This window comes from Scyliorhinus torazame, chromosome 19 (assembly GCF_047496885.1).
Source record: "Scyliorhinus torazame isolate Kashiwa2021f chromosome 19, sScyTor2.1, whole genome shotgun sequence".
Classification (NCBI taxonomy): Eukaryota; Metazoa; Chordata; class Chondrichthyes; order Carcharhiniformes; family Scyliorhinidae; genus Scyliorhinus; species Scyliorhinus torazame.
In genome coordinates this window covers 133,001,992-133,026,858 of record NC_092725.1, presented here as the reverse complement: position 1 = coordinate 133,026,858, position 24,867 = coordinate 133,001,992, and the positions used below count along the sequence as shown (strand labels likewise).

The following is a 24,867-nucleotide window of genomic DNA, read 5'->3' as shown; positions in this document are numbered from 1 at the left end:
ACATGTTTTCAGAGTTGGGACAGGGGTCACTAAATCAAAACATGGCTGCCAGTGCGGTACCATCGCCCCGTAGCCCAGGAAGGACAGGTGGCCTGCCACACCTGGCCCAAGCAAGCATCGAGTAGGTCATTGAGTTGAGATTCTGTTGGTTGGACAAATCTGGTGAGTCGCTACCAGAATCTCAAGGGAGATTTTCCTGTTCCACTCTGGTCTGCTGTGCTCGGCACAATCTAGCGGAGGCCTTGCAGCTGTTAGGAGGATACAGCTGAATGTTACTCCTCATCTGATGAGGAGGATGTGGAAGAGGGGACAGTGCTGGCAGGACAGGATGAGGGGCAGCCCAGGCAATAGGCATTGAGAGACACACGAGCGAGGCTCAGGACAATTTCAACCTCCCTACAACCACGCTGTCCTTTCAATATCTGTCTGATTTTAAAAACTCACCCCTGCTTGGCAAGACATCACTTCCTTCAGATCACACACCAACACCGAGCACCCAGCTTCACGCACTGGCACAGCCAAAGAGCTGACCAAACCCAGCTTACACTGGGAGCCCACTGAACGTGCAAGGGTATCGGTGACAAAGCAGCAAACGCTCCCACTATTAAAAGATCCAACCATGCTAAATTCTTGAGCGAAACTGGGAACTAAATCTCCCAGCATGTTCCGGAGATTGTGTGCCAGCACAGATCGGGATGGGCAGCTTGTGAACAATCCGGCTTTTTGTTGATCTTCGAGCTGACGATGGGCTCGGTGCGTCTGCGCAAAAAGAACATAGAACATACAGTGCAGAAGGAGGCCATTCGGCCCATCGAGTCTGCAACCACCCACGTAAGCCCTCACTTCCACCCCATCCCAGCAACCCCTCCTAACCTTTTTGGTCACTGAGGGCAATTTATCACGGCCAATCCACCTAACCTGCACATCTTTGGACTGTGGGAGGAAACCGGAGCACCCGGAGGAAACCCACGCACACACGGGGAGGATGTGCAGACTCCGCACAGACAGTGACCCAAGCCGGAATCGAACCTGGGACCCTGGAGCTGTGAAGCCACAGTGCTATCCACTTGTGCTACCGTGCAGCCCTAAACGGTTCAATAAACAAGGTCATGTGATCGAGAAGCCAGGCTCCATAATCGGAGAAGAGTTCCAAGCAGGAGACAGAGAGGGGAAAGTGAGAGATTCCAGTTAAGAAGACAGGAGTAGGAAAAGAGGCTCCAATTCGAAAAAGGGCTATGATTAGCAGACTTTAAGTAAGGAGAGCGTAGGGGAAAAGTCTTGAAGATCTAAGAAGGCAGAGGTTGTGCTTGTGAGTTGGTGCTGATGTGCAGGCTTGGGAATCCAGGGTAATGGAGCCTCTGGAGATGGGTTTGAAACACTGCAAGGTGGGCCATCATTAAAGCCTTCCGAATTGGAGTGAGTTTTGGCGAGAATTCCAAAGCAAGACTGTTGAAGGTGAAGACTGAAAAACCGAGAGAGAGAGATGGAGAGTGTTTCAGTGAGATTGACTCTCAGTGCTTGCTGATGTCTGGTTGTTGGGAAACCCGTGGAATCTGTCTTAGTCGCATCTGCCATTTATTGCACAGTGTGGTGTGTTCACAGTTTGCCCGTTAATTCACATGTACCTTGTATGTTGGAGCTTTTTATTCATTCATTGGATTTAAGCGTTGCTGACGAGGCCAGCATTTATTACCCATCCCTAATTGTCCTTGAGAAGGTGGTGGTGAGCTGCCTTCTTGGACCGCTGCAGTCTTTGAGGTGTAGGTGCACCCTCAGTGCTGTTAGGAAGGGAGTTCCGGCATCTTGATCTGTCGACAATGAAGGAACAGTGCTATATTTCAAATCAGGGTGGTCAGTGACTTGGAGGGGAACCATGGTGTTTCCATGTATCTGCTGCACTTGTCCTTCTAGATGGTAGTGGTTGTGGGTCTGGAGGGTGCTGTCTTCAGAATGTTGGTGAGTTCCTGCAGTGTACCTTGTAGACAATACACACTACTTTGTGTTGGTGATGGAGGGAGAGAAAGTTTGTTTGTGGTGGGGATGCCAATCAAGTCGGCTACTTTTCCCTGGATAGTTTCAAGCTACTTCTGTGTTGTTGGAACTGCACTCATCCTGGCATTCCATCACACTCCTGACATGTGCCTTGTAGGTGGTGGACAAGGTGTGGGGAGTCAGGAAGTGAGTTGCCCACCACGGAATGACACGTGTGAGCCATGGTGCATCGAGGTTCTTTTCTTAACTCTCTTACATGTGCTCCAACAAGGTTTGACCTCTGCACTTGCAGCTGGTGTGGAGACAGGCTGCTGGACTGGCTGCCCCATTGCCGCTGATGACATTGACTATCCTTTCCACTGCCTGAGACCTGGAGGGTCCTGGTGTGTTGAAGGGGCCCCACAGGAGTTCTAGATCCTGCTCTGTCACCATAGAGACTGGAGGCACTGGGTTCACTGGCAGAGGGGCTGTTTAGTCACTGTTCGCACTCTGAGCATCCCAGATGGAGTCCCCAGATGGAGAAGGCTAGTCCTGTCTTGCAGAGCTCACCTACTCACCTGCGATGGAGGAACAACAGCAGGAAAGTCCAGTGATTTAACCTCCCCTCGCCTGGCCACTGTTGCATTAAGCCCTTGGATAAGGTGATGGTATGCAGGTCCACACACAACTCGGCCATCAATTGAGTGGCCTGCTGGATCTGGTACACCATGAAGGTTGCCAACCTCTCAATGGAGGAAGCCATACATGCACACATCTGAGATATTTTCTCATGGTTTGAGTGGACTCCTCTCTTGTCTGTGTTTAGCCCCTGGAGGCTCTGCCAGATGCTCCCCTACCTCCCACTGCAGCAGGTGCCATGTGGCTGGGCCCGTTATCAGCCTGAAGCTCAGAACGGACCAGGCCTCCCACAGTCCTCTGACTGTCAGTGACCTCGGCTGTCTGGGCCTCCGTCAGCTAATCAACTACATCGTGATGTGTCACCCCAAGTCTAATCATGAACACATACCTACCAATGTTCGAGTATCTCCTCTGGTGGAAGATCCGGGGAACGAGATGACTTTGCACCCTGTGAATATTCCTGCTTCTCCTCAGAGCTGGAATTCCGGCCTTGGCCCGCAGTGTGCTGGAGTGTGGAGACGTGCATGAAAAAGACACAGTCTCCATATGCCCAGTGATGGACACTTGATTTCACAGCCTCCTCGCTCTCCCGGGTTACCAGCCCAGTTCCGCCATCGGCGATCACACAGCTGCTCGAGCGTTCGAGCTTTTTCGGGCCTCCTCCTCTGTCAGCATCTGTGATCTATTGTCGGTCACTCCACCACTGGATCCGGGACCTCTCTTTACCGTAATGAGCCCATTTCCCCTTCAGGCAGAAGGGAGCATAGTGAGGTCACAGAAAGACCAACACAACACCTATATTTCTGGCATTATCCAGGCCCTTGATGGGGGATTCTCAAAGGCCTCAGCCATACATTCACTATCGGGGGGGACAGGGAGGGAGTATGTGGCCATGCATCACCGGATAGCTGGTGCTAGCACAGCCCCTTGCCGGACCCTGGTTAGTCAATCCCTCTGCGTGTGATTATCCATTTCACATTGCCATATGCAAGCCCCAAAGGGGATAGCAGTGTGGAGGACGTTCCCCACAGAGTGGAGGAGATCATTGACCCGTTTACAACACTTCACCCAGGATCAGTGAGGCAGAAAGGTGGGGTGACCCCACTGCTGCTGACCTGCTCTGGAACCCCGTCTAGCTTCCTTGGTCAGGCACAAGGGTCTCTTCTTGCCACTTCTTGGGAAGTGTGGATCCCATCTTTCCCAAGCAGCCAGGGGGTAAATCGGCAAGGGAAACCAAAGCGCCAGCCAATGTCTTTCCTCTGGCAAGTCTCCTCTGCTGACTGGTTGAAGCACAATCCTTGCTTTGGATTCAGACATGGCCTGTTTGCTGGTTCACCCTCGGGTAGCAGGGGTCCATTAGAGACCAAATTCCATCTCTGAATTGCAATGTTCACAATGGGAGTGAATAGAGGCCTGACAGGATTAACCTCTGCATAAGTTGTTGCTGCGATTGGCACCTCATCACCCACCCCCTCCAACATCTCCAGGCTGTTAATGGACTGTCCGCCGCATAATTGTGGTCAGCCAGCCAGGTCAGCCGGCCAAGAAAGCACAACAGCGCCTTTACTTCCTCAGGAAACTAGGGAAATTTGGCATGTCCACATTGACTCTTACCAATTTTTACAGATGCACCATAGAACGCATCCTATCGGGCTGCATCACAGCCTGCTATGGCAACTGCTCGGCCCAAGACCGCAAGAAACTACAGAGAGTCGTGAACACCACCCAGACAATCACACAAACCTGCCTCCCATCCATTGACTCCGCCTACACCTCCCGCTGTCTGGGGAAAGCGGACAGGAAATCATTCCAACTAACCAACAAAGTCCACATATGTTATTCAAGCTGCAGTTATATACTCCAAACCTAGCACTGGGCTCCAAATACAAAGTTAGGTCTCCCTCAGAAAATACAGATCTCTTCAGTCCAAATAGGCATTTTTGTTCAGTATGCTTTTTTCCTATTTCTGCCTTCTGCCATCAATATTACTTTTTCTAGTAAATCTTCCACTTGAGAAATAATTTTCCACAAGCAGCCGAAATCAACTTCGGAATATTTTGGAACAGCAGCATTGGCCATTTCCTGCTACTTTACCTTGCAAAGTTGGTCATTTTCAAATTGAAAATTTAACTATTTGGTTGCGTAGTTTCGTGTGGCTTATTGTTCTTCTTTGTTCCCAACGCAACACTTTACATTTGTTCAGGTTTCGTCAGTCAGATAATACCTCAATTCAATTAAGTTTCTAACTTTCACACTGCAGAGATTTCACTGCGTTGAGAGTCACAATGGCTGTGAGATAAACATGAGGCTTTGCATGGCAGATTTTTAAATGTGTAGGCGGATAAATAATACACTTGCAAAAAAAGAGGTCTCATCAGTAAGGAACAGCACAGCAAACCTAAAGTGGGGAAGAGGAGATGGGGGAAAAAAATCAAATGTTTTCTGTTTAAATTATTCTTCATTGCAATATCTCTACGTCGCTTAAATAAAGTTCTCCTGGCATTGAATTAACTTCATCACAATAATATTCGTGTTCATAGAATCATAGAATCCCTGCAGTGCAGAAGGAGGCCATTCGGCCCATCGAGTCTGCACCGACCCAAGACTGTTTGTCACAACAGTCAGTGCATGAAGCGAATGACGTGATTTTTGAATTCTGGGATTCTGAAAACATTTTAGATAAAAGAGTAGCCTGCAAACCTTAAATTTGCTGAGGCCTTCAATGGTCTGTGCATCATTTTCTTTCTGATGTATGCATCAGCCACTCATGGTAGGTTCTTCAAAGTGTCTCTCTACCAAGGCAACGTCTAAAGGAACAAACCACCGTCAAATGTGTATTCCAGTTGCAGGAAAGAGGGAATTTAATTACATTCCCACTTTAAAACTGTAATTTAACACTCTATTTTCTTTTTAAAAACTAAGGAACATGTCCTGTTTGAAAAATCATAAATGTGTATCCATGAAATTACTTTTGCACAAACGTTGACGACAGCGGAATTATTTATATTTCCCGATGAGGATTAGAACAAAGAACAAAGAAAGGTACAGCACAGGAACAGGCCCTTCGGCCCTCCAAGCCTGTGCCGACCATGCTGCCCATCTAAACTAAAATCTTCTACACTTCCTGGGTCCGTATCCCTCTATTCCCATCCTATTCATGTATTTGTCAAGATGCCCCTTAAATGTCACTATCGTCCCTGCTTCCACCACCTCCTCCGGCAGCGAGTTCCAGGCACCCACTACACTCTGTGTAAAAAAAAAAACATGCCTCGTACATCTCCTCTAAACCTTGCCCCTCGCACCTTAAACCTATGCCCCCTAGTAATTGACCCCACTACCCTGGGGAAAAGCCTCTGACTACCCACTCTGTCTAAAATTAGAATTGTCACCAAATCTATGTAATACAGCTGGAGCTGTTTTTGTGTTTAAGACTGTATAAGTATGCATGTTATCCTGTTTCCTGAGCGTTGTTCATTCATCAAGTTATATGCATACATTCTAAAGTATTGGTTCATGAAAAGTATTGATTTATAAAAGGTTAATACCTGGTTGTTTTTTTCTTCGCAAATAGGCATGTCGACATGTGGATGCCTTAGAAGTGATCTACTGTCAAACTCCCACTCTGGATCCCTTTAAACTGACATTACCTGCACAAGGCAAAGCTTCCTTTATCTTTGATAATGTCACTGTGGGATCCTTTGATTTTGGCTACACAGAAAATCCTTCGCTTAGTACATTTCGAGTCCCCAAGGAAATCAGGAAGGGTGGCAGTAATGCGCTTGAGATTAAAGTAAGTGACTGGGATCTGAGTACTTGTTGCCTGTTAGAATGTAACTGAGAATGGAATGCAATGAGATGATTTTGTGTACTTATTATTCTGTGCCAAGTTGGCTTACTACTTTCAATAGTTTGTCACAAAAACCTCTTGAGAAATTTGGCTATTAGATTTTACAACGTAAGATGTTTTTTTGAAATATGCGTGACTACAATTGTGCCAGTCAGTGGCAATATAGAATGGAAAATAGTTGACCGTGTGGTGTTAGCAAACATTGGAATCAGGTGTGACTAGGGCCTGGATTTTTAGAATGACAGGTGCATGCCCTCACCATCCAAGGAGTCAGTGGGTATCAGCAGCCCCAATGGCACATTACGCTCCAATGGGAATTGATTGGCATAAGGCAGGACTTCCACCCTCACTCGGGAGGAAGGCCTATCTTGGAGAGCTGCAGCCAGTCTGGTTGGCCGGGAGCTCTCCAGTACCTCCAGACACAGTGCTGCAGCAGCCAGCAGAGGCACTGTCGGAAACTCTCTGGAACCTAGTCCCACGCCCCGGGGACGGGTAAGTGGCAGGGGTCCCAGGACGAGAAGGGTAGAGAACACCTGGGGGAGCGGGGGGGGCGCATGGGCGATCAGAGTTTTAGGGGATTGGACAGGGAGGACCAGAGGCCGGGCCATAAGGGGAGAGTGCCTCCAACCAGAAGATCCTTCTGATACCAACCCCCCGCCGCCGCCCCCCCCCCCCCCCCCCCCCCCCCTCCCAATTTTCCATCCGTATTTTCTTTTCTGCCCTTCCCTGCCCTGAATTGTCATCTGCCAGCCTAGAAGATTGAGGCTGGCCAGGAAAAGGCCCTTCAGTGTCCATTAAATGGCCACTTAAGTGCTGTAATTGGGGAAAGGATGGGTCTCCTATCCGAGGCCCTGCCCACCCTAGTGTAAAATTGCTACCAGATCGGGATTCCGGAGGGAATCCCATCCATAAAATCACATGCCACCACCCCCCCCCCTCCACCTCACCCTGCCTCAGAACCCTCCAGGGGGGGGTGTAATATTCTGGCCCAGATCTTTCTTCCTTTCCAGTTAACCATAAAGCATCAACATAGAGGGTTCTACTACCCAGTGCCTTAGCGCTCAAACCTCCTCATTGTCTTTCAGCTCCAGAAACTAGCACATCTCCATCCATGCCATATAACCAGAGAATTCAGTTTTGTCAAGAACCTCCTGGTTTAATTTTATACGAATGGGATATTTGCCCTTTGTAAGGGTTTGTTTTGATCATTGACCAGTATTTAAGATTGATCTTAACAACTTCATAAATGCTTTGTTTTTAAGTTTCAAGGAGCACAGATTAAGCCTGAAGCGGTTGATGGTAAAATCCTAACAATTGGGAACCAAAGCTGTGAGAACATCCACTTGAAACCAAACACATTGATTTGTATTATACCGCCGGATCTTTTACATTCAAGAAGTGAATTTGATGTAGCGGTAAGATATTTTATGTTCAAATTGTTTATGATTACATTGTACGTGGCTACATACATGATCATATGACGGAAATTGAACTCTCTCTAGATCACTTTGATCAGAATGCGTCCCGTGATGGATAAGAACTGATAAAAGAAATTGCTTAATATCATAGTCACAAGTTGAAATATAACTTGAACAAAGAACAAAGAACAAAGAAATGTACAGCACAGGAACAGGCCCTTCGGCCCTCCAAGCCCGTGCCGACCATGCTGCCCGACTTAACTGCAATCTTCTACACTTCCTGGGTCCGTATCCCTCTATTTCCATCCTATTCATGTATTTGTCAAGATGCCCCTTAAATGTCACTATCGTCCCTGCTTCCACCACCTCCTCCGGTAGCGAGTTCCAGGCACCCACTACCCTCTGTGTAAAAAAACTTGCCTCGTACATCTACTCTAAACCTTGCCACTCGCACCTTAAACCTATGCCCCCTAGTAATTGACCCCTCTACCCCGGGGAAAAGCCTCTGACTATCCACTCTGTCTATGCCCCTCATAATTTTGTAGACCTCTATCAGGCCGCCCCTCAACCTCCTTTGTTCAAGGGAGAACAAACCGAGTTTATTCAACCGCTCCTCATAGCTAATGCCCTCCATACCAGGCAACATTCTGGTAAATCTCTTCTGCACCCTCTCTAAAGCCTCCACATCCTTCTGGTAGTGTGGCGACCAGAATTGAACACTATACTCCAAGTGTGGCCTAACTAAGGTTCTCTACAGCTGCAACATGACTTGCCAATTCTTATACTCAATGCCCCGGCCAAGGAAGGCAAGCATGCCGTATGCCTTCTTGACTACCTTCTCCACCTGTGTTGCCCCTTTCAGTGACCTGTGGACCTGTACTCCTAGATCTCTCTGACTTTCAATACTCTTGAGGGTTCTACCATTCACTGTATATTCCCTACCTGCATTAGACCTTCCAAAATGCATTACCTCACATTTCTCCGGATTAAACTCCATCTGCCATCTCTCCGCCCAAGTCTTCAAACAATCTAAATCCTGCTGTATCCTCTGACAGTCCTCATCGCTATCCGCAATTCCACCAACCTTTGTGTCGTCTGCAAACTTACTAATCAGACCAGTTACATTTTCCTCCAAATCATTTATATATACTACAAACAGCAAAGGTCCCAGCACTGATCCCTGTGGAACACCACTGGTCACAGCCCTCCAATTAGAAAAGCATCCTTCCATTGCTACTCTCTGCCTTCTATGACCTAGCCAGTCCTGTATCCACCTTGTCAGCTCACCCCTGATCCCGTGTGACTTCACCTTTTGTACTAGTCTACCATGAGGGACCTTGTCAAAGGCCTTATTGAAGTCCATATAGACAACATCCACTGCCCTACCAGCATCAATCATCTTTGTGACCTCCTCGAAAAACTCTATCAAGTTAGTGAGACACAACCTCCCCTTCACAAAACCATGCTGCCTCTCACTAATACATCCATTTGCTTCCAAATGGGAGTAGATCCTGTCTCGAAGAATTCTCTCTAGTAATTTCCCTACCACTGAAGTAAGGCTCACCGGCCTGTAGTTCCCTGGATTATCCTTGCTACCCTTCTTAAACAGAGGAACAGCATTGGCTATTCTCCAGTCCTCCGGGACATCACCTGAAGACAGTGAGGATCCAAAGATTTCTGTCAAGGCCTCAGCAATTTCCTCTCCAGCCTCCTTCAGTATTCTGGGGTAGATCCCATCAGGCCCTGGGGACTTATCTACCTTAATATTTTTTAAGACACCCAACACCTCGTCTTTTTGGATCTCAATGTGACCCAGGCTATCTACACACCCTTCTCCAGACTCAACATTTACCAATTCCTTCTCTTTGGTGAATACTGATGCAAAGTATTCATTTAGTACCTCGCCCATTTCCTCTGGCTCCACACATAGATTCCCTTGCCCATCCTTCAGTGGGCCAACCCTTTCCCTGGCTACCCTCTTGCTTTTAATGTACGTGTAAAAAGCCTTGGGATTTTCCTTAACCCTATTTGCCAATTACTTTTCGTGACCCCTTCTAGCCCTCCTGGCTCCTTGCTTAAGTTCCTTCCTACTTTCCTTATATTCCACACATGCTTTGTCTGTTCCCAACCTTGTAGCCCTGACAAATGCCTCCTTTTTCTTTTTGACGAGGCCTACAATATCTCTCATTATCCAAGGTTCCCGAAAATTGCCGTATTTATCCTTCTTCCTCACAGGAACATGCCGGTCCTGAATTCCTTTCAACTGACACTTGAAAGCCTCCCACATGTCAGATGTTGATTTGCCTTCAAACATCCGCCCCCAATCTATGTTCTTCAGTTCCCGCCTAATATTGTTGTAATTAGCCTTCCCCCAATTTAGCACATTCATCCTAGGACCACTCTTATCCTTGTCCACCAGCACTTTAAAACTTACTGAATTGTGGTCACTGTTCCCGAAATGCTCCCCTACTGAAACTTCTACCACCTGGCCGGGCTCATTCCCCAACCCCAGGTCCAGTACCGCCCCTTCCCTAGTTGGACTGTCTACATATTGTTTTAAGAAGACCTCCTGGATGCTCCTTACAAACTCTGCCCCGTCTAAGCCCCTGGCACTAAGTGAGTCCCAGTCAATATTGGGGAAGTTGAAGTCTCCCATCACCACAACCCTGTTGTTGATAACCTCATCAGAATTAAGCCTTGAAATATTTTGAGTTGCAAATCAGTGGCAACCCCTGGTTCTTAGCTGGTGTCAGGATTATGGCTTGGGCATTAATTCTCACAACAGCTTTTCGAAGTCCTTAGGGTTTTTGCTGACTTGTCATAGCCTCCAAACCTTCCCATCCAGATAGAAGACTCCAGCCTCTTCCACCAGGAGGTTTAGAGAGAATGTGAGGAAAAACCTTTTCCCCCAGAGGGTGTTGGGAATCTGGAACTCGCTGCCTGAAAGGGTGGTAGATGTGGGAACCCTCACAACATTTAAGATGTACTTAGATGAGCGCTTGAAATGCATTGCGTACTGAGCTACCGGCCAATTGCTGGAAAATGGGATTTGATTAGATCGGTGTTTGATGGCCAACGCAGCCACGATGGGCCGAAGATCTATTTCCGTGCTGTAGAAAGTCTCTGACACCACAGGTGGACTTTTTCTTTTTTCCTCAAGCTCCAAGTGCAAGAACGTCCATGATATGTCTAACCCTCTAACTCCTGTTCATGGCGGTTTCCAAAGTTTCGAATAGTCCCAAACGACCAACGTAAATCAAATTTTTATTGTAGTTCGGAACTTCAATCTGTTGTACTTTGGCCCTCTTTCTCCCACGCCCACCCCTCCCGCTCCATGCACTTTCGATCAATAATTGTTCTTCATCAATGCCACGTAACCTCTATCTGAATAATAGATGCAGCTCTCTCCTCGCATAGAGTGGAGAGCTGAGGGTGGGAGGTAAATATTTCCCGAGCTATCCATCGCATTTCTCGGTTCAACTCATCCACATTGATCTTTCATTCCTCAGCACAGACGAGTGACTAAGCAATAACCTTAGCACCGATGGTTGTCCTACAGGCTTTGTACAAAAGAGAGTTAGCTACTTTCCTCGGGCCTTTGTGAGCCCCCAGCTCCCTGCCCCTTTGAAAAGCCCAAGTGAAGGGAATGAGTGAAGGCCTTGATACATACTAACTGTTGACATGTCTCCATTAACTACAATGTTAATTCAAACAAAATGACAACTGTCCAGGTGATCCCTGATAGACAGGAATAGGTAATGTGCACTTTTATGACTCCTCTCTCAATGACAGAGTAACTTGCTAGCACTTAATAAGCAGCTGTTTGGCACAGGACTAAATCGCTGGCTTTGAAAGCAGGCCAGCAGTGCGGGTTCAATTCCCGTACCAGCCTCCCCGAACAGGTGCCGGAATGTGGCGACTAGGGGCTTTTCACAGTAACTTTATTTGAAGACTACTTGTGACAATAAGCGATATTCATTTCATATAGAATCACTAACTGGGTAGAATATTTCGGGACTGCTGGTGGTAACTTTGGGTTTTTATCGCCCCTTGCTTAACTACCTCCCAGGGCAAGTAGAAAGACAAGAGGAGAACATAAGGGAGGGAGTTACTCTGATGTAGCTGCTGTTACAAAACCACTTGAAATATGGTGGGCTAAATTTTATATCCGCAAATCGTGCAGACGACCCCCTCCACCCACCCTACCCCCTCCGCAAACGTATGACATTGGGTCACCAATATGATGTCATCACAGTCTCCAAAATTGCAGAGGGCGAGTAGAAAGCAGTTCGCCATTTAAAAATGACGAATTAAGAAGCAATTGAGCTTGTTAACGGCCCAATCAGCTGTCTTCACTGCCCGTTGCATTGTTCGGGCGTCAGCCCTGGAGAGGTTTGGGAGTGTTTTACTGCAGCTATGACTAGGCCACTCAAGGGCGGAAGTAAAGACCGACCACCGGGACTGTGGCTGAATGTGTCAATAGATTCTGCTGGTGAAGGTGTGGCAACATCTGCATGTTGTCCTTAACCGGTTTCTGAGCGGTTTTGAGCACTTCAGTAAAACCTACAGGGAGATTCGGAGATCAAGGAGCCTTTAAATTTGTATCCGTGCCCGACGACTTGTTTACGGCATAACCCCTCTGCCACATGGCATCCCTGCCTCCATTCCTAACTGGGTGTGGAGTCTCCCCGCCCCCCCCCCCCCCCCACACATTTTCACCTCTAATTAGTCTCCTTCCCGCCAGACGGTCGCAGGCGAGGCAGTAGTATAATGGTACTGTCACTGGATTCATAATCCAGGGACCAAGGGTAATGCTCTGGGGACCCAGGTTCGAATCCCACCGCAGCAGACTGCGAAATTTGAATTGAATAAATTTTGAATTGAATAAAAATCTGGAATTAAAAGTCTAGTGAGCACCATAAAAACCCATCGGGTTCATTAATGCCCTATCATCCCTAACTGGTCCACTGCAATGTGGCTGACTCTTCAATGCTTCCTCCAGGGCTAATAAGGATGGGCAATAAATGCTGGCCCAGCCAGCAATACCCACATCCCATGGCGGCCGATTGGGCGAGGTGAGAAGCAAGTGAACCCATTAGTTTCAATTCCACCTCCCTCGCCCTGTTGAAAAATGTAAAATCCTGCCTAATTTGAAGTTACGTACAAATACCGGATACCCATGCCTGGGAAGCTCAGGAGCAAATGTGTGCCAGATAAGGGATTTTCCCGGGGCGGGGAGTTGGGAGGAATAGGATAATTTAATGCCGGGCTGATTTCTCCACTGACCTGCTGGGATGGGAAATAGAAGGAATGAGGAGCTTCCACCATTATTCCACGGCCCAAAGAACATGGGGATCAGCATGCCGTGACCCGGATAAGACACACAGCAATGCCTGATGGGAAATGAAATGAAAATCGCTCATTGTCACAAGTAGGCTTCAAATGAAGTTACTGTGAAAAGCTCCTAGTCGCCACATTCCGGCACCTGTTCGGGGAGGCTGGTACAGGAATTGAACCGTGCTGCTGGCCTGCCTTGGTCTGCTTTCAAAGCCAGCGATTTAGCCCAGTGTGCTAAATCAGATGGTAGTTTCCAGGGCAGGATCCGGATTTCGGGCCCTTCTAGTCTTTGGGATGCCAGATACTTGGTCCTCCATCTGTATTTTGCGCTATTTGTAATTAAATCAATAAGAAAAAGCATTGGTCATGTATTTTCCACAAACTTATAATGCCTAATTTCTTGGTTGACTTATTTGTTTTGTTTCAGTGGAGAAAAGCCAATTCATCAATTCTTCTGGGCAAAGTAATCATCCTTGAAAATAAGAATCTGACTGGACTTGTTGGTGTAGTTGGAGTAATATTGCTGGTTCTTTTGCTTCTTGGAGTATTAGTTTGGAGGTTCAGAAAGAAACAGAAAAAAGGTATAACATGTGATGAACCACATACAAACTATGTATTTTAGTGAATAATTCTACACATTACGGCAATATATTTCCAAGTCGGGGTGGTGAGTGACTTGGAGTGGAACCTCCAGGTGGTGGGGTTCCCAGGTATCTGCTGCCCTTGCCGTTCCAGATGGTAGTGGTCATAGGTTTGGAAGGTGTTGTCTAAGGAACCTTGGTGAGTTCCTGCAGTGCTTCTTGTAGATGGTGCACACGACTGCTACTGTTTGTCGCTGGTGGAGTGGGTGAATATTAATGGATGGGGTGACAATCAAGTGGGCTGCTTTGTGGTGTCAAGCTTGTTGGGTGTTGTTGGAGCTGCACTCATCCAGGCAAGTGGGGAGTATTCCATTACACTCCTGACTTGTGATTTGTAGATGATGGACAGGCTTCGGAGTATCAGGAAATGAGTTACTCACCGCGGGATTCCTATCCTCTGACCTGCTCTTGTAGCCATGGTATTTGTATGGCTAATCCAGCTGGTCAATGGTATTACGATCCCAGACCAGACCCCAACAGTGGCTAGGAATTTGGATTGAAACCCCAATATTGGGCGGGATTCATCATTCCCCGACACCTATTTCGTAATCGGCGATTGGGCGGACAATCCCTTTTGACGCCGAAATCGGGGGCGGCGCCTGTTTGACGCAGGTTTCGTATGCTCCATCCCTTCCAAAATGGCATTATTGTGTTGCGCGCCGCACGCCGTTGGGGTGGCCTTAGCGCGTCATCTGAAGGCTCTCCCCCGATGCTGCACCCCCGATGGACTGAGTTAGCGACCGCGCGGTTGACGTGTGGTCTCAGCGGTCAGGAACCCGGCGTGGCGGCTGCGTACCGTGGCCACGCTGCCACAATCTGGTGAAAGCCATGCTGGTGGCCGGGCTCGGGCTTCCACGAGGGCTGGGGGGACTTGTGGGGGGTGGCCAGGGGGACACTATCTGGCAGGTCGGGGTCCGTGCATGGCCGGCACCATGTTTTACCGCGCAACCGCTGCAGGCCGTTGCCGTGCGTATGCGTGGCCACGGAGCCGGCCATTCTCCAGCCGTTTTTATCGTGGGAGCCGGGAGTTTCACACTGATGTAAAATGTCTGATGTCTTAGCTCCACCCAGCAATGACATCTTCTCACCAAGCTGAAAACTAATTGGCCCTCCAGGAAATCCCTTCACTGGTCGCAGGATCGGTGAGGGGGCGCCACCGATTTTTGTGACGTAAAAGGCCACAGATCTGTGGTGATATGCATCACTGTAAATACACAAGGGGTTAATGTAAATACACTACGACTAAATAAACACTGGAGGGAGCACCAGAGACGACATGACATGCAGACATACAGCTAATAAACACATAGAATAGGACACAATCAATGGGCAGTCAAGACACCCAAAGGTGACACTACCACAAGGGGGCATTACACAACCCATATATAAGGACAGGGCACACATGCTCTGTCTCTTTCCACAGGCGACACTTCGAGAGTAGGACAGGGGCAGATCAGAAGCATCACACCCACCACGTGGCTTAGAGCAGACTGGTTAGTTAGACTGAGTTACTATAGCAAGATTAGCAGGAGAGTCAAACTCATAAAGAACTGTGCTAATGGTCCAATAAATCACATTGAACTTACTTCAAAGTCTGGAGTATCTTTTGGTCAAAGCTGCATCGAGTTGCAGCCTGTGTTATCCCAGTGTACATCACACAACAAGATCCTCTGCACTTTGGCTGAAAATCGGCGAATCCAGCCCATTATATTTTTTATTTTGTAAGACTGTGAGGGACGGACACCTCGCTCCAGGAGCGATTGCACAAAGAAATAGGGATTGTACCAAAACTTTATTACGAGCACAGTATTAAAGTCTTTAACATTACACCCAAAAATAGCTCACAATTACCCCTTAAACAATACTACTCAACACAATGAATACAATACCCTTAACGGCTATCTTTATTCCCACTTAAACAACAAGATAATAGACCATCTCTGCTGTCAAACCACCCTAAATATCAATGGCACCGAAGAACATTTGCTTTACAGTTATTCTTTGATAAAGAATCTCTTGACACTGCTTTACAGAACTGATCTGGCTCCGATCCGAACCCCTGCAGAACCTCTGGCTGGATGTCTTCAAAAGCTGTTTTCAGCTCCTCCTTGTCCTTATACAGTTATTACCGTTAATCTATTTGCACTAACTTGCAGTAAGAGCAGAACTGTTTCACTGTGCACGCAGCTTCAGACAAATCAGAACTAAACTGGAAATGCTTTCTCAAACTTCCTGATGCCTCAGCTCCACCCATCAATAACATCATCTCACCAAGCTGAAAACTAATTGGTTCTCCAGGGAATCCCCTTAATCAAAACAAAATTGCATTAGCCCAAGCTTTTTCTGATGATTAATTGCACCTCTGGCTCCTACAACCTCTGCCATCTTTCAAACCAAGATCCTTTTAAAGCCATGATTTCAGCAGTCAAACATACTCTAGCCCAGGCTTTTAACCCTTAATTCACCAAATACTTTAAAATCCAATATATCTAAAATCCTACATTCATCACAATGGTAACCCCCACCCCCCACCCAAGATGTTGATGGTGGGGGATTCACTGATTGTATTGTCATTGAATGTCAATGGGCGATGATTTGATTCTCTCTCATTGGAGATGGTAATTGTTGGGCAGTTGTGTGGTGTGGACATTATTACTACTTGTCAGCCCAAGCCTGGATATTGTCCAGGTCTTGCTGCATGTGCACATGGACTGCTTCACTATCTGAGGAGTCTGAATGGTGAACATTGTGCAATTTATACAATCATCAGCAAACATCGGGGCTGGATTCTCTCTCCCCGATTTTGAGGCTATGTCTGGAGATTTTGTCTAGTCCTACGATAAAAAAATCAGCGACACCCCAGCACCGATATTCCGACCGGTGAGGGGCTAGCAGCCACGACACGTAAAGCCCTTACCTGCAGATACGGACAGAGAATTGCCGGGTCCGTGGCTGCGTATGTGCTCGCCGACGATTGCGGTTGCATTGTACAACATGGCGCCGGCCATGCGCAGACCTGACCTGCCAGATAGTACCCCCCTGGATCCCCCCTGGTCACCCCCCATCAGTCTCCCCAGCCCTCGCCAAGTCACCCCTGGCCAGCAGCACGGCTCCCCCCCGCCCCCCCCCCCCCCCCCCCCCCCCCCCCGGACAGCGCCGTGTGGCAGCGCCAGGCACAGTCCGCAGCTCGCCACACCGGGTTCCCAAAAACTGGGAGCACACGTCCCCCGTGCCGTCGGGAACTTGGCTCATCAGGGGTGTAGCATCGGGAGAGAGCCTTCAGGTAACGTCCGGACGCCGTCGCAACGGCGTGCCACATACTCCCCGATGACGCTATTCTGGAGGGTCGGAGCATCCGAAAACAGGTGCCGCCCCCGATTCGGTCGTAAAAAGGGTTTCTCCGCCCGATCGCCGATTACGAAATCGGCGTCAGCAAGCAGCGAATCTGTCCCTGGTCTTTTGTTGGAAGGAAGGTCATTGATGAGCAGCTGAAGATGGTTGGATCTAGGACACAACTCCAGCAGTGATGTCTTGGAACTGAAATTACTCCAACAACCACAACCACCTTCCTTTGTGCTAGGTATGACTCTAACCAGTGGAGAGTTTTCCCCCTGATGCCGATTGACTCCAGTGTTATAGGTCTCCTTGATGCCACACTCAGTCAAATGCTACCTTGATGTCCAGGGCAGTCACTCTCACCTCACCTCTGGAGTTCAACTCTTCTGTGAACGTTTGAAGCAAGACTGCATTATTTTGTTTAAATTTTGGAATACCCTATTATTTGTTTTCCAATTAAGGGGCTATTTAGCATGGCCAATGCACCCACCCTGCACATTATTTTGGGTTGTGGAGAGGGCGGCAGCACGGTGGCGTAGTGGGTTAGCCCTGCTGCCTCACGGCGCCGAGGTCCCAGGTTCGATCCCGGCTCTGGGTCACTGTCCGTGTGGAGTTTGCACATAGACTGGTGGGGCGGTAGTTGGTCATGTTGGATTTATTCTGCTTTTTGTGTACAGGACATACCTGGGCCATTTTCCACATTGCCAGGTAGATGCCAGTGTTGCAGCTGTACTGGAACAGCGAGTCTAGGGGCATGGTAGTTCTGGTTCACAAGTCTTCGATACTATTGCCAGGGTTTTGTCAAAACTCATAGCCTTTGCAGTATCCAGTACCTTCAGCCATTTCCTGACGTCACATGGGGTGAATCGAATTGAAGACTGGCATCCGGCTGGAATCATGGGAGGAGACCGGGATCATAAAATTATAGAATTTACAGTGCAGAAGGAGGCCATTCGGCCCGTCGTGTCTGCACCGGCTCTTGGAAAGAGCACCCTACCCAAGATCAACACTTCCACCCTACCCCCATAACGCAGTAACCCCACCCAACACTAAGGGCAATTTTGGACACTAAGGGCAATTTATCATGGCCAATCCACCTAACCTGCACATCTTTGGACTGTGGGAGGAAACCGGAGCACCCGGAGGAAACCCACGCACACATGGGGAGGACGTGCAGACTCCGCACAGACAGTGACCCAAGCCGGAATTGAACCTGGGACCCTGGAGCTGTGAAGCAATTGTGCTATCCACAATGCTACCGTGCTGCCCAAATCATGTATCATACACTCGGCCCTTCTGGCTAACTGTTATTGCAAATGGTTCAGCCTTGTCTTTTACACTGATGCTGGGCTCCTCCATCTGAGGATGGGGATATTTATGGAGCTTTGTCCCACTGTGAGTTGTTTAATTGTCCACCACCATTCACAACTGGATGTGGCAGGACTGTAGAGCTTCAATCTGATCCGTTGGTTGTGGAATTGTCTAGCTCTGTCTATCGCCCACTATCAACATTTTGAGGGCTATCATTGACCAGGAACTAAACTGTATCATCCATTTAAATACTGTGGCTATAAGAACAGGTCAGAGGATGGGAATTCTGTAGCGAGTAACTCACCTCCTGATTCCCCAAAGCCTGTCCACCATCTACAAGGCACAAGCCAGGAGTGTGATGGAATCTTTTCCACTTGTCTGGGTGAGTGCAGCTCCAACAACACTGATGAAGCTCGGCACCATCCAAGGTAAAGTAACCCACTTGATTGATGCAACATCCACCAACTTAAACATTCACTCCCTCCACCATCACCAACTCACAGCAGCGTAGTGTGTGCCACATACAAGATACACTGCAGCAACTCAACAAGGTTCCTTCGACAGCACCTTTCACATCATAGATTATCATAGAATTTACAGTGCAGAAGGAGGCCATTCAGCCCATCAAGTCTGCACCGGCCCTTGGAAAGAGCACCCTACCCAAGGTCAACACCTCCATAACCCAGTAACCCCACCCAACACTAAGGGCAATTTTGGACACAAAGGGCAATTTATCATGGCCAATCCACCTAACCTGCACATCTTTGGACTGTGGGAGGAAACCGGAGCACCCGGAGGAAACCCACGCACACACGGGGAGGATGTGCAGACTCCGCACAGACAGTGACCCAAGCCGGAATCGAACCTGGGACCCTGGAGCTGTGAAGCAATTGTGCTATCCACAATGCTACCGTGCTGCCCCCTGCAACCTCTAGAAGGGCAAGGGCAATAGATGTGGGTGAGTGTCACCACAGGCACATTTCCCTGCAAGCCATCCTGATATGACTGTTCCTTCACCATCGCAAGGTCACCCATCAGCATGGTGGGTGTATCTACACCAAATGAACCTCAGCAAATCGAGAAGGCAGCTCACCGCCACTTTCTCAGAGGCCTAGCCAGCGATGTCCACATCCTGTGAAAGAATTTTTTAAAATAACATTTTTGTGAGGTGTTAACAATGATACTGCAATGTGAAAGAGAAAGTTCTCGTCAATTCAGTGATTTCTAATAGATTGATGTCTGTGTGGTCTGCAACAGCGCTCCCGGTGGAGGAGCAGGGAATCTTCTGGATTTCTGTGTTTAACTGCGTGTGCAGATGACACAAGTTCCACGATTGCAACGATGGTCAACACTGACAATTTTGCTTTCATTACGAGTCCAAACTCTGGCCAATATTCTTCTGAATTAAGGTGTTAATTCAAAGTTGCAGTTTTCGCGTGTTGTACTCTGAAAACTTGCCTTACTTTATTAAAAGATCTAAATCTGGACGAAGTGCGAAATGATGGCAGAACGCACACTCTGCACCTGGATAGGCTGGTGAATACAAGAACACGAAACAGTATCACTGCGGAAATGATATCTCATGACTCCTCTGACTATCGGACGACTCTACAAGAAGGTATGGATGGTTTTGTTATTAAGTGGTCCATAACTTCAATGTTGAAAACACATACTTGTGCAATTTTTGTTCCTTTCCTACCGCAGCCAATAAATCGTCTTGTGGCGGTGATGCCATTGCTCCCAGTTATTCCCCAATACCTCACCCAAATGGCCATTCTGCACTTTGTGAATTTGAATATTGACGATGCAGAAAAGCCCTCACCTTCTCCTCATCTGATATCAGCACAGTGCAGCAAGAGTCATTGGATGGCAAAAGGCAGTCAAAACTTTGGTTGATTTTCCCACCTTGAAGGGACTGAGCTGATTCATAGCACAGCCACCACCACCACCATGTGGTGGCAACAAATTCATTGTAGACCCAAGAATCATTCTGATACGTATGCTCATTGCTCCCTATTCCATTTTTCTAAAGCTGGCAGTTAACCGTGGATGAATGGGGTGAATTATCCGCCTCCTCAGCCATGTGTTCCCCGGCTGTGCGCCGTCGTCGGCAGCAGGATTCTCCGTTCCCGCGGCCGGTCAATGGAATTTCCCATTGTGGCCACCCCCACGCTGTCGGGAACCCCGCGGGCAGGCTTGCAGTGCCAGTGGGATGGAGAATCCCACCGGGGAGAATTTACCTGGCCTTGCTGTAATTTTCTTGCTCGTTTAGTAATAAGTGTGCCACCCATTTCTGGAAAGGTTTCTGGTCAGAGAGATCTGCTTAAAATAAAATGCTACCCAACTGTTAGTGGGAATGAATCCAGAAGAATCACTTAACACTCAGGTATGCTTCATTACCAAACGATTTGTTACACTAGAGGCGAGCAGTCCTTTTCCCTCCACCCAACATAAGAAATCACCAACATTTATACAGCTACACAGCCCATGTCGGCTGGACACAATTCCTCAGCAAGTATTGGTTGCTAGGCGGCAGAGGGCTGTGCAGCCTGCTCAATAACAGATGGAGGACTCCCCTATTAGCTGTATTGGGTTCCCTAAATACGTATAGACTAAGACTACCTTATCTGCATCTCTGTGCTGCAAGCAGCATTCCATAGGGGGCAGCTGCTGATAAAGAGTGTCTTGCAGAATAGGCCATCTCAGTGTAAGTCCGCGGGGACTAAGGGTTCACATTTGTGGCCAAGCTAGTTGGCTAAAACCCCCATGATGCCTCACAACCTGTTACGTTTCGCTTGGAAGCAGGTTTTAGGATTATGTATTGCAAATATTGCAGATGCCTTTGCCCCGAACCCACACCTACAGCAACCCATCAATAACCAAAATTGCCTTTACATTTTGAGATATCTGGGCATTTTCAAGTGCAGTTCATCTTTTCATTGGTTTTGGCGAGCTGAGTCAGCTGGAGAAGCTGCAGTTGTGCTCTTTAGAGTCGAGAAGGCCAATAGGGGATTTGATGAAGGTGTTGAAAAGCATAAAGGGTTTTAGTAGGGGAAATGAAGATAGCCTGTCCCCATTGGTTGGAGGTTCAGTAGCCGAAGATGGCCTGTCCCCATTGGTTGGAGGTTCAGTAGCCGAAGATGGCCTGTCCCCATTGGTTGGAGGTTCAGTAGCCGAAGATGGCCTGTCCCCATTGGTTGGGGGTTCAATAGCCAAGGAGTACAGATTTAAGGTGATTGAGGAAAGGAAGCAGAGGCCACTTGAGGAAACATTTTTTATTCAATGACTGGTTAGCATGCAAACATACAAATTCGGACCAAGGTGAGGCTACTCTGCTCTTTGAACCTGCTCCACCATTTAATATGGCTGATTTGATCGTAACCTCAGCTCCAAATTCCCACTTAACCTCTCAATCTTTCACCCCTTTGTTTATCACGAATCTACCCAGCTCTGCCTTAAAATATTCAAAGACACTGTTTCCACCACCTTTCGAGGAAGGAAGTTCCAAAGACTCACTAGCCGCGAGAAACAAATTCTCTTATTCTCTGTCGCAAATGGGCATTATTTTAAACCGTGTTTCCCCGTTCCAGATTGTCTCACAAGAGCAAACCTCCTCTCCACCTCCACCCTCCCCTCAGGAGCTTATATGGTTCAATCAAGTCGCCTGTTTACCCTTCTAACCTCCAACAGATATAAGCCAAGCTTGTCCAACCTCTCCTCATCGGACAACCTTCCCAATCCAGGTGTTCGTCTGAACTGCTTCCAACACATTTAACCCTTCTTTGAATAAGGAGACCAATACTGTACACAGCACTCCAGATGTGGTCTCACCATTGCCCTGTATAACTGAAGCATAACCGCTCTACTTTTAAATTCAATTCCCTTTGCAATGAACGATAACATTCGATCAGCTTTCCTCATTACTTGCTGTACCTGCATACAAGCCTTTTGTGATCGATGCACTATGATAGCCAGATCCCTCTGTATCTCAGAGCTCTGCAATCTCTCACCATTTAGGTAAGATGTTTTTTTACTCTTCCTGCCAAGATTGACAATTTCACTCTTTCCCATGTTAAACTCCATTTACCAGGTATTTGTCCATTCATTTAACCTATTTCAATCCCCTCGCAGCCTCCTAGTGTCCTCGCCACAGCTTATGTTCCTACCTATCAATGCATCATCAGCAAATTTAGCAACCATACTTTTGGTCGCTTCATCCAAGTCATTTATCTAAATTGTAAAACATTTAGGCCCCATCGCTGATCCTGGTGGCACACTACTTGTTTCATCTTGCCAAGCAGAAAAACAACCATGTCTGCCTACTCTCTATTTCCTGTTAACCAGCCAATCTCTTATCCATGCCAAGATTAGTTTATGAACTTTTAGTTTCCGTGATAACCTTTGATGCGGTATTTATCAAATGCCTTCTAGAAATCTAAGTACAATAAATCCACATGTTACATAGAACATAGAGTGCAGAAGGAGGCCATTCGGCCCATCGAGTCTGCACCGACGCACTTAAGCCCTCACTTCCACCCTATCCCAATAAACCCTCCTAACCTTTTTGGACACTAAGGGCAATTTATCATGGCCAATCTACCTAACCTGCACATCTTTGGACTGTGGGAGGAAACACATATATCTGCTGCTGCTGCAGCAGCAGCAGCAGCAGCAACTCCCTTGCTGCTCACTCCTCTCTAGCTGATTCTAAACTGGCCAGCTCTATTTATGTAGGCAATCTGCTAATGATTTCTGCACCCTCCCTCATTGGGAAAGCTCATACTCTATAAGGATTGTGGGATTGCCATTAGTCCCAGCCAGTGGTAAACAGGCAGGTTATAACATGCTGTGAAGCCACAATGCTATTCACTGTGCTTCCTCAAAGAACTCCAATAAATTGGTTAACTCTGACTTTCCTTTCACAAAACCATGTTGACTCTGCCTGATTACCTTCAATTTTTGTAACTGCCCTGCTATAATATTCAATAATAGCTTCCAATGTTTTTCTTTTGACAGATGTAAAGGAAGCTGGCCTATAGATTACTGCTTTCTGCCTCCCTGCCTTTTTGAATAAAGGAGTTATATTTGCTATTTGCCAATCCAGTGGAACCTTTCCTGAATCTAATGAATTTCGAAAATTAAAAGTAACACATCAACTATTTCACAAGCCACTTCCTTTACAGTGGGCAGCACAGAAGCACAAGTGGATAGCACTGTTGCTTCACAACACCAGGGTCCCACGTTCAATTCCCGGCTTGGTGTCACTGTCTTTGCGGAGACTGCACCTTCTCCCCGTGTCTGCGTGAGTTTCCGCCGGGTGCTCCGGTTTCCTCCCACAAGTCCCGAAAGACGTGCTGTTAGGTAATTTGGACATTCTGAATTCTCCCTCTGAGTATCCGAACAGGCGCCGGAGTGTGGCGACTAGGGGCTTCTCACAGTAACGTCATTGCAGTGAAACCGGCCCCGGCAGGACCAGAGAGTCCCGCCACCAGCGAACGGCCGAAGAATTCCGGCCCATGATGTTTCTTTTCATTTTGAAGTACTTACTAAATGTAAAAGATTCTTTCAGTGGAAAATAAATGTATTCCTTTTTTGATTAATAGATCCATTTCAGAATTTGGCGCAAGTGGCATCGCACAGACAAGCCCAATTTTCTCATTCAGATCTTACTTGCATATTGTCAAATGGAGACTCCGATTCAACCATTCCTTTGCTTCAGAATGACGTGAACATCAACTTCTGCAGCTTGGACTCGGAACTATTGAAAGAAGTACAGCACATGGTAATCAGTACTGACCAGCTCACAACACATACCACAGAGGTGATTGGAAGAGGCAAGTTTCCAAGCATTTCTACCATAAAATACAGGACACGAGGGAAGCAGATCATCTTCGAATAATTTAATATATCTTGAGGCTTGTCTTAAGACTATCATTTCTTTCTATGCGTACGTAACTACCAAATCACTTTAACGATGAGTTTATGCCATGCTGGTTCTATTAATTTAGAATAATCCAAAAATCAGCCCTTGAATTTTTGACATGTGACTAAACACTGTGACAAGTGTTGCATTAATCCAGGCATTGTCAAACTCGGGGGCGCGACCCGCGGGTGGTCCGCGGCGGGTGTCGGGAGGGTCGGGGGGCCATCCGCCGCGGCGCTCCCGACCGCGCACCACAGCCGCAGCAGCTGGCTTTAATAATGCCAGCTGCGAGCGGCCTTTAATATGGCCAGAAACAGATTTTAAAAAATTCGGCCGCACTGCGCATGTGTGCCCAATCATCGGTGCGCATGCGCAAATGCGCAGCATTTTTTTTCCAAGTTCCGGGGGGGACAAAGGGACCATTGGGGCCAAAGGGACCCAAAA

At 47.6% G+C, this 24,867-nt stretch overlaps 1 protein-coding gene across 1 annotated transcript in view; it reads left to right on the top strand.

Moving 5' to 3' along the window:
* Positions 1-24,867, top strand: part of met (MET proto-oncogene, receptor tyrosine kinase) — a 210,761-nt gene that overhangs the window by 145,192 nt on the left and 40,702 nt on the right. Inside the window, exons 11-15 of the mRNA XM_072485264.1 lie at positions 6,182-6,400; positions 7,720-7,872; positions 13,640-13,793; positions 19,975-20,118; positions 24,104-24,334. Coding sequence (XP_072341365.1) covers positions 6,182-6,400; positions 7,720-7,872; positions 13,640-13,793; positions 19,975-20,118; positions 24,104-24,334 — 901 coding nt within the window. The remainder of the gene's footprint in view (positions 1-6,181; positions 6,401-7,719; positions 7,873-13,639; positions 13,794-19,974; positions 20,119-24,103; positions 24,335-24,867) is intronic.